The 10,764-nt window shown below is 40.4% G+C and overlaps 1 protein-coding gene across 1 annotated transcript in view; it reads right to left on the reverse strand.

The window, feature by feature from the left end:
* Window positions 1–1,884: 1,884 nt before the first annotated feature.
* Window positions 1,885–10,764, reverse strand: part of KAT6A (K(lysine) acetyltransferase 6A) — a 47,509-nt gene continuing 38,629 nt past the window's right edge. The window contains exons 17-18 of the mRNA XM_010288474.1: window positions 10,421–10,742; window positions 1,885–5,170 (exon numbers count right to left, since the gene is read on the reverse strand). Of these exons, the coding sequence (XP_010286776.1) occupies window positions 2,583–5,170; window positions 10,421–10,742 (2,910 nt within the window). The 3' untranslated portion in view covers window positions 1,885–2,582. The remainder of the gene's footprint in view (window positions 5,171–10,420; window positions 10,743–10,764) is intronic.

The following is a 10,764-nucleotide window of genomic DNA, read 5'->3' on the forward strand; positions in this document are numbered from 1 at the left end:
GATCAGTGACAGAGTTCACTGCTCAAATGGAAGAAAAAAAAAGTCCACATGCACAACTGACATCCAAAATGGCTCAACATAATTTATTTTTTATGTTAAAATGTACAGAGTTCTTTTGAAAGTACTTGCTAGAAAGGGGAAAAAAAAGTGATATTACATACAAGGAGAGGAAGGGAGACCATCCAGCCAGGAGCGTATGACATGGAGAATTACAAAGGCATCTAGGCACCCCTTCCCCTTAGCTTACAAGTCACCATGAACAAAGTACAAAGAGGTTACAAAACAGGAAAAGCAAATATAAACAGACAGGAATAGACTCAGCTTCATTTGTACATGCGGCTTTTAGAGGCATCTGGAGCTCCTATTCACACACTCTAGAGATCTCTTTAAAGAGAATTTTTATCTTTCTTAAAATAGTTTTTAATATTCTACAACAAAGATAAAAAATTTTAAAGATGGAATGAAATGAAAAAGCTCTTATTTTTAAAAGGCATCAAAGTCACTAACAGTGAGATTTTTTTTTAATTTCTTTTAGAAGATTACCCAAGTTATCTTGCTAAAAATACATCATTTTTTTTTAAACAGAAGTGAAAAAATGGTAGGTACCAATATTACTGCGTTGGATAATTTCTTTTTATATATAGAAAAGAACATTTTTTTTTTCTACAATAGTTCTACAGTCACAAAGGCTCGTGGAAAAGGGAGCTGCCCAATTGATAAAAAAAACAAAACATACAAAACCAAACCAAACATAACGGCAAACAAACTAAACTCACGGCCCTCATTTCAACAGCTTCTCCTCCTGTCTCAGACCCCTACCCACCCCCCTACCCACCCCACCCCCAGCAATCAGGAAGCAGTGACACAGCTGAAGATCTAGGAAGGAGAGGGCAGCACAGTGCGCTTTCTACATGGGTTATTGGGAACTGGAATAGTATATACAGAGAAATGGGGTCCTACACAGCCTTGTACATGCTCAAAACTAAACAGAAATAAACAGTGGAAGTCCTTTGAATTCTGCCTTCTATGGGTAGCAGTTATTGGAGGAAAGTCCATTTTAGTGCATCTGAAGAAACCCCAACTTTCTTTTAGACTCTTTTGGTTTAAGAAGAAATTAGTCTCATTAATGTGTATTTCTACTTCATATACAATAAAAAAAGAACTTTACATTGAAGGGTGTCCCTTTTTGTATTGGGTGACATGCCAGCAGTGTAGTCAAAAAGAATGTAAATTAGATTATGTGGTAATAAACAGCAAAATCCTGCCACCTGCATCCTACTACAGTACTTGGGCTGTTTCACTCTTGTAAAACAGACCAATTCTTTTCTTTTCCCACACTAGATCAGCAGTGTGGCTATTCCTATAAATGGGTCTCAAACATAGTGGGAGGATCAGGGAAAACATCACCGACTCCCCCAGAAGCGGCATGTTCAGCAACTTCCTACCCCATACTAGGAATGGAAGAGTGACAAGGACACCACAGGGTTCCCGTCAAGTCACTTGAAACGTACACTTTATCTTCCAAGATTACCTAAGTAGAGAGATTAAGAGGCAGGCCACTTGGAAACAGCTGCTTTTGAGCTCAGCCTGACTCAAAGGCTCAGAACCAAGACCCTCAGCATTTCAAAGTACATACTAAAGCAGAGTTTGGGATCTCAGAGTTGTGGCTGACTTGCAGTTCATCAGAAGAGCCTGCAACCATTTTCTTGACCTAACAGATCATTAACCACCCTATCCTCCTCATGACTGCATAAGGGATACAGTTCTCTCTTGAGATGCTTCCAGTAGTTCAGAGGGATGGAACATGTGTGCATGCATGCATGTGTGCGCACACGCATGTCTGGGTGGTGAATGGGATCATTTTAAAGTTACATTATGTTTTCAGCATGAAACATACAATTTCAGTTAACTGGCATACAAAAACACCAATGTGAATAGTTTATTGTTTACACTTAACTCCAAATTTTACTGAGGGTGAGGGAGTTAGGGAAAATGAAAGATTAAAAATTTTTCCCAACTTGCAGAAATAAAGAGCTTCATTTATCCTCTGTGTCCCCTTCCAAGTCTCACACTAAGTGCCTCCTTCTAGAAGTAGGAAATGCTAGGTGGGGGTTTAGAGGGAAGGGTTGTTATTCTCTGAGATGTCAAACATTTTACATGACTGCAGCACTAGAAACTGCATACAGAGGGGCACAGGGGCAGGAGAAGGACATACATTTTAAAAAAAATTTAGAAATATGATTTCACTGTTACACATATTCTGTCCACATTGTCAGCAAAGTAAGGCTCTTTTTAAATTATGAAAAGATTTTGTGCATGTTTTCCCCTCTAAAAAACATCTGTAAATGATTTTAGCTGTTAAATGTTTCAGGATTGTGAAGAAAACAAAAATGCAAAACAAAAAAACCCAAATCTAAAAAATAAAGACCAGGCTTCCTAAAAAATAAAATAAACCAAAGAAAATCCCTCTAAATCTACAGCAATATTTTAACTGGAAAAAGGTTCATTTTCTCTGGTTCGTCAGTATAAAAGGTTCCTTTATTTATATATATTTCAGTTTTTAGGATGCAAGTTCATCTTGCTCATCTTCTCATGTATGGTCCATTGAGAGACTGCTTAGGCACCCCAGCAGCATTCATGTAGCTGTGATGGGAGGGGCCAGTGTACATCATGTTTCCATGAGGATTTGGCTGCATAGGCTGCTGGGTATAGGCCTGGCTCCCCATCATTCCCATCTGCATCTGCATAGGATACTGTGCTGTCTGGTTCATGTAGGCAGGGTTACTATGGTAACTGCTGTTCATCATAGGCTGTGTCATTCTGTAGCTGTTCATGGCATTCAGGGTGTTCATATTCATGGAATTAACATTGTAAGGGGTGGTTGGCATTAGGTTGACTCCCATGTTCATACCCCGCTGAACAGCTAATGTACGAGGACCAGCCTGCATGGCAACTGCGGGTGGGCTGCGGCCATAGAGCTGCTGCTGGTGTGCAGTTGCAGAGGGCAGTGGTGCTGATTTAGAGCGAATGGAAATGTGCCCCTTGACTGGCATCTGCCCCTGCAACCTCTGTGTATGTGGAATACCAATATTGGTAGCAGACATATTACACTGAAGCAGGGGTGACGTGAGGTTCATGGTGGTGGATGCCAGGTTTGGTGGGGGTGTCATAGTGGCTTGTGCTTGTGGTGTGCCTGCTAACGGATGAGAGGGAGCTAGCTGAGCCAGTCCTGTGTTGGACAGAGAAACGCTGGTTGCATAGGAGGTCACAGCAGGAGAATGGCTATAAGGCATGGCATGAGGGTCCATAATGGTGTTTGTCAGCTGCTGCAACTTGGCTAAACTGAATGTGGCTGATGGTTGTGAATAGCTCCCAGCACCAAAATCCCCTGGAATCCTCTCATAGATACTTATGTTACCAGTGCTTCCCGATTCAGGTATTTCCATGATCATAGGTGCTGGGGTGAAGCTGTTGTTCATGCTACACTGAGACAGTGGAGGTTGCTGCTGGGGTGGAGGTGGGGGCTGTGGCTGCTGTGACTGAGGCTGTTGCTGTTGTGGCTGCGTTGTTGGTTGCTGGTTACTTGGAGGCCTTTCCACGACACAGCTCTGAGGTGACTTGATATTGCAGTTTGCTGCAGGCTGGACAGTGTTTTGCTGCATCATGCTGCAACTGCTGCCAATGTTTGCCATTTGCTGAGTGACAACACAACTGTTCTGAGTGAGGCTGCTAGAAGAGGACAGTCCTCCATATGAACAGCTGCTCTGGGAAGAGTTATTTCCACAAATGCTGCCTCCCATAGTGGAGTCATAGCTGCTGGGGTTTTCGTAATTCTCTGTAGTGCTCTCAATGCTGCCAAGGTCACTGAAGCCACTATCCACCACCTGTTGAGAGTGGTCTGATACTGAAGGCACATCCATCATGGGGCTGGTCTCCATGTTCTGCATAGAGGGTGCGGACAGGGATCCTTGTTCAGGACTTATCTGGGTGTAACTGCTCTCCAGAGCAGGCACATTTGGACTGCTGACAGAACGTACAGACTGGCTGGGGTGGGACTGAACAGAGGATATTGGACTGTTGTGTTCTGAGGCCTGGCAATCTTCAACCATTGATATCTGAGGATCCTCCTCAGTCTGGGTGTAACTCTGCAAAGTCTGACAAGCTGCCAGAGTTTCTTCACAGTCCTGGTAAGCTACATCATGCTCATTGCCTTCCTCCTGTGTCAAGGACTGGACTGCTTGAACAGTTTCAAGATCTAGTTCACTATGAGGAATCTCTTCCTCTTCCTTTAATTCAATTAACCCTTCTTTATTACTTTGCTCTTCTTCGTGATCATCTTCAGACCCAGGCACATGCTCTGAGCCCACCGACGTTTCATTGGAAGCCTGCTCTTCCTCAGAATCTGCCTCTGCTTCATCTTTTTCTTTTGCATCTTCTCTACTGCTTGGTATGTTTGTTTCTAAAAAACATTCTTGCACCTGAGGCTCCTCCTTCACACCTTCTCTAGCAGGCTGTTCCTCCAATTCTTTTTTCTTCACAGACTCCAGATGACCATCATCTTCATCATCAGCATCATGATCTTCATTTTGATTTGTCACTACTGCAACTTCCTCTTCTTCCTCATTGTCATGCTCAGGTTCGTCCAATTCTTGCTGTTCTTCTTCTGATTGCCTTTGCTCTTCCAAAACCTGTGGCTTCTCCTCTACCTCCTCTTCTATCTCAGGCTCTTTTACTTCTGGCACTGGACTGCTGTTGCTGTCCACAGGAGAAACTGCTCGTACTTCACTGCTAGCTGTATCTTCCTCTTCTCCCTCTCCTACCTCTTCTGCTTCCATATTCACATCTTCCTCCTTCCTTTCCTCAGTAACAGGTAGCTCTTCTCTCTGCTCAACACTTTCTTCTTTATCTGAAATTTTGGACTTACGTCCTGGTTTTGAATTAGGTACCACTGTCTCAACTCCTTCATCCTGAACTGATGGTGGCACCTTTTCCCGGTTCAGTTTAAGACCAGGTTTTCGACCAGGTCTTTTCTTCCAGTGGATTGGTTTTCGGCTTTTCCCTTTTGGCCATCCCTTCTTCTTTTTCATGGGTGTAGAAGTATCCGGCTCAAGTGAAGAATCCTTTGCTTCACATTTTCTCAGCATAGATAATGGTTTCAAAGTTGGGTTACCTGAAAACACAAATTGAAAGATACTGTTCAAACATTTTTGTTTGTCCTGAGCATTCATGGAAGCTTTCCCAAGCATTCCCATCATGTTTATCAACTTTATGTATCGATACTATCTTAGAGATTTATTGTGAAGTGTAACAAGAACGATCACGGTCTGCTCATTAGTAATCACACTGCACATTACATTTTCAAAGCACACCAATGCTTTCAAGATTTTGCATGGTCACAGCTCTGAGCCTTTAATACACAATTCAAATTAAACACCAGGCTATACAATAAAGTCCTGGAAAGACTCACCACCCTTTATAAATTTTATTTATACAATATGTTCACAAATGAAAATGTTCCAGAGCAGAGGAACATAGGAAACTGCAATAAAAGCATGTTTCCACTTAGATCTGTATTTTGTGCATCTGCTGAAGAAAGGAAGTATTTCCACTTTTTTCATGGCTTATGCTTTTAAATGCCAACAGAAATACACAGATGACTGAATTTAGCTAGATTTTTTTTTTTTTAATATCTGAGAATCATTAAAAGGAAGCTGTGATTCTCTCTCATCTGGCTTTTATTCAATAAAGCAAGTTTTGCATTTCAGTGACTTTCCAAACACTAGAATAGGTTCAGAGCTTATACAAACAGAAAGGAATGTGATCATTTACTGAGAACTTACTGAACACGGTAAGGCATTGCCTGAATTAATTCTGTTTTGAACCTGTCTATTAGGATAGTCAGTGACATTTTACACAATTGCTGGCAACAGTTTATCACTGACACTAGTTGATATTCACACTCTGCCACGTGATTTTCTGTCTTCAGACACTGAACTTAATCTGCTTTTGTATTAGTTTTCCTTTTATCTGCTAGGCAGAAAATCTCTTACCAAGTAAGAGTTCTCACCTAAATAATCTGTAAATTTATCAAGTCACTCTTTTGCCTCTGCTTTCTTTGAATCTATCATTATAGAACATTTGCTCTAGTGTCTTAATCAGCCCACGACTGTTCTTTGAACTATTCCAGTTTATCAATACTCCTATCAAGTGTGAATAACTGAGTAAAGATGGTTGTAGTACTTTCACCAAAGCTAAATAAAGAGATGACGGAATGTCTCTACTCCATTTGAGATTCCCCTGTTCATATATTTAAGGATCATCTGAATTTCTCTGGCTTTGAGCTAGAAAATCATGCTAACTACTGGATATGACCTTCAAATATTCTCTCATAGATTTTGTCAGTGAATTGCCCTTCACTTCATTTACCAAATCCTCTCTTTTTCTGTCAGCTGCTACATTATTTTTTAATCTACCCATGAAATAGCAATACAGACACACGACCCAGACCAACCTCCCTTCGAATAGAATAGTTCTGTTGGAAGAGACCTACAACAATCACCTAGTCCAACTGCCTTGCACCCCACTAATAAAAAAGCTGCTTAATTATTCCTTGTTTGCAGCTCGATTTATTTAATATGTATTAGCTTGATTCTGTAACATTTCAGCATAAGCAAATGGTTTTAAGTCACCTCTCAAAACACTAACTTTTTATACTGATTGTCTGTACAATTGTCTGAAAAACATTTTTCACATACCAGTGTTCATTTTTATTGAGCAAATAATCCTCCCTGGGCTTTCTACTGAGTAGTAAGCCAGTCATCCTACTATTTAAGTCAGGATGAATGTCACACTTGTGGGCCTGTAATTAGGTTGGCCATCCCACTGTATGGATACAAGATCAATTTCCCTCTCAATATTTGGAGTACATTTATTCACATTTCTGCCCTTTCTACCATCTTAAAAAATGTTATTGATTCCATGCTACAAATTTCCCCAAAGAGTTGTTTTAAGTCCACAGTTATGCAACAAAGGTAAAACTAAATAATGTGCTCCTAGTAATTCACAAATGCATCTTAAAACCTAATCATAGGTCAGCTGAGTTACTCTTGCCCTTTGCTCAGACAGGCATTTACTCTAAACATCGATGAGAAGCATTGTGAAAAAAAATTTAAGGTATTAAAAATGAATTTAAAACAAATACTGAATTAAAAATTCAGCGACTCCTTGAAGTCATCCATAAAAAAATATTTGGAATGTGAATAAATGAAAGAAAGGATCTACCACCTTCAGCACATCATTGGGCAGGAAGAAGGAAACACTACTTTCATAGTACTTGTTAAAGCATTAACACTTAAGCCCTTCAAAACAAAAAAAACCCACCTCAAAAAAAATGAATTGCTATTTCTCTTCCCTTTCTTTCACGCTTCCTATCTACTATGGAGGGTTAGATTTACCACCTCTTCGGTAAAGACCCTTTGCTTTTATCTGTACTCTCACAGAACAAAAAAAAAAAAAAAGTAAATGATCTTATGACGGCAGGGTCCCCTTACAATAAGGTAATATTAAAGGTACTGTGGAACCCAGACTGGATACAAGACAGACATGGAGCTACCAGAGAGAGCTCAGAAAAACGGCTGCTGAGATTCCTAAGAGACTGAAGCATCTCTGACAAGGAAAGGCTGAGAGCTGGGACTACAGAAGATAAGGCTCGGGGGGTGGGGGGGTGGGGCGGAGGGAATCTTATCAATGTGTACAAATATCCTAAAGGAAGTTCTAAAGAAGATGGAGCCAGGGTCTTTTCATTTGTGCCCACTGCCAAGAGCAAAAGCAATGGGCACAAACTGAAACACAAGAGGTTCCACCAGAGCATCAGGAAATGCTTCTTTACGGTGACTGAGCACTGGAACAGGCTGCTCAGAAAGGCTGTGGAGTCTCCCTCCTTGGAGACAGTCAAAAGCCATCTGGACGTGGTCCTGAGCAACTGGCTCTTGCTGGCCTTACTTAAGCAGTGCGGCTGGATAAGATGACCTCCAGAGGTCCTTTCCAACCTTAAAGAACTGAGATTCCGTGATTTTTTACTATATGCACTTGAGACTGTCTTCGCAAAAGAATATGGATTGGATGACCACTCAAGATTTCACATGCATCATTTTTTAGGATACTGAGAAACATAATGTATGTGCTCATTCAGTTGCACTTAGTTAAATGTTAGTGTGCACCCAAGCTTGAACAGAAGATCCTTACAGTATTCACATTCGCAGTAAAACGTACAGGTAGAACTAGGAAAAGCAAAATAGTATAGTCCAGCCTACTACAGAGCTCCATCTGTCCCCATGCAACACTAATCACGTTGCACAGAATTGGTAGAATATAGAGATACAAGCTTTATTTGTTTTCTACACCAGAGAACACACTCTGTCTTCCAGAATGCCTAACCCTTGTTAAATGCTGGCCTCAAATCACCACACCACACTATCCATTCTCACTGTAGCCCTGACTGCAGTCAGAACCAACTCAAATTCTCATCACACATGAAATTTAAGAGACAGCAATGTTACATTTCAGGGAAATCATGAAACACTTTCAATGCATTGCCTCAGCTAGAGATTAAAAGTTCTCAGGGAAAAATCTAACCCAAACCATCCTTATTCAGAAAGTTTAAGAAAAAAAGAAATTACAAGCAGGTTTCTGTAGTCAAGGGAAAACTTCCAAAAAATCTAAGCTTCCTATAAACTTTCCTAACTCATAGTTATTATTAAAATAGTCTAAATCAAGTACTAATGACTGCAATACTATATTTCTGAATTGTCATAAGGCCGTGCTGCCCCCCTACACCCAGCTTAATTTTTTATCCAAAAAAGCCAGCTGTTTATCATGACTGATTATCCCTGTGGGCTAACATGTTTAGGTAATTGAAAGTACACTGTATTTGCTCTAAAATCATTAGTTTTACTATGTATATGCAAAGGCACCTGCATTAAAGGCACAAGCAGCCAACAGATACTGTCTGATGTCAGGAGCAACGATACCCTAAAATAGCGTGCTTACTACTTCATTACTTCAGAGGTTCTGACAAATTTGCAGAAGTTCACAAAAAAAAAAGGCCACAAAACTGACACAAGAAAACAGAAAGCACTAAATTACAAGTGGAGAGTAAAAAAGTAAAGTATAAAGTAGGTGAGCAAGAAATTGATCATTGTAGTATATAATGGGTGTGAGTGAAAACAGTGGCTTTCCAAATACTGTTTTTGATCTATGGATTATCTGTAGTCTGCAAAAGATGGTTAAGTATCACTGATGTATTTTACAAAGCAATACATGTGTGGAATCTCTAAAGGGATCTGCATCTCCACCGGAAAACATTCAGAAGAGCACAAATGAAAAAGACTGAAAACCACTTATCTAACAGATCTTCCCCCAACTCTATAGTCTTATGAAGGGTGATGGAATACCATAAAAGTGTATTTCAGCAGTAATCTGATCACAACAGAATTAAAAAAAACAGTGGTATAAGCCGACTGTGCATATTTTCCCACTAAGCAAACTTAATCAGTGCAAACATGTTGATGCAGCAAGTTACATAGTTATAAGCTGCTACAGGGATTTAAGGATAACTGATGCTAAATGGGTAGTATACATGGCTATAATCATATTGATGCTTTCAGTATTTAAGTACTTTTAAAGAAAAACTCTCCTCTGCTAACCACAGGCTAGTTGAAAGCCATAAATTAATGAGTTTGTTCCAGTAATGATTTTTTATTGTGGGATAATGGCATCATACTTCTCTTTCACACAGTTCCTTGTTTTTTATTTGGCTGACTGCCTTGCACCATGTAGACCATCAAGAGAACAGAACTTATAACAGCCATAACGAAGTTCACTAATGGAGCATCTGAATGACAGATGTTTCTTTTGAATTGTCAGTGCACTCTAAGTGACGAGTTCCAAACAAATGATTTTATTCTATGAACTGTATGTTCAGAGAACTTTAAGGAGATATGAGAAGCTGAGAGACAGGACATGCAAGGTGATGAAGAACAGGATCCCAAAAGAGACAATTTATTATTTCTCTTTGTTATGGAAAGCTGAGGGCTCTCCAATTCACTTCTGTTTTATTTCTGTAAGCGACCCTGCTGCACAGGTTCTTCCACAATCACAGATACCAATTCCACTAGAAAAGGTGAATCAAAAGGATACCCTGTGATCAGGTCATTGCTAATAAGCTAAAAGCATGCCCCACGTTTTCATAAAACTTGTGAATGTTTGAGGCTGGTTTGATGAGTAACTTGTGCCTAACCCTAAATTTTTGCTAGAAGTTACAAGACAAGGTAAGTAGCTTGTTTGGTCATGAGCTAGTATCATCTGACACTCGCTGACACACTAACTATATCAACTTTCAACAGCATACCACCAAACATACCATTAGTGTCATCAGACTCCTCCTCATCTTTGGACTTCCTCTTAGAAGAGGGTCTATGCCTGAGTGTGTCTGGTGGGGCTAAGTGCCGAAAGTATCCGCTGGGCAAAAGTTCATTCTCCTCCTCTTCATCCTCCTCCTCCTCTTCTTCCTCCTCCTCCTCAATTTCGAATGTAGGCTCTAATCGAGGCATTGGTCGTTCAGAGTCCGAGTCCTCAAATGGTTCATCCAGCACTTCTGTGGTCTCTGAGATTGTTTCAGTGACAACACTGCTGTTGTGGTGCTTACGCTTGCGGACTCGCCTCTTCCCATGGAGAATTGGTTTCTGAAGGGTGAACAAGAGAAAA

This window comes from Phaethon lepturus, unplaced genomic scaffold (assembly GCF_000687285.1).
Source record: "Phaethon lepturus isolate BGI_N335 unplaced genomic scaffold, ASM68728v1 scaffold3326, whole genome shotgun sequence".
NCBI classification, from domain to species: Eukaryota; Metazoa; Chordata; class Aves; order Phaethontiformes; family Phaethontidae; genus Phaethon; species Phaethon lepturus.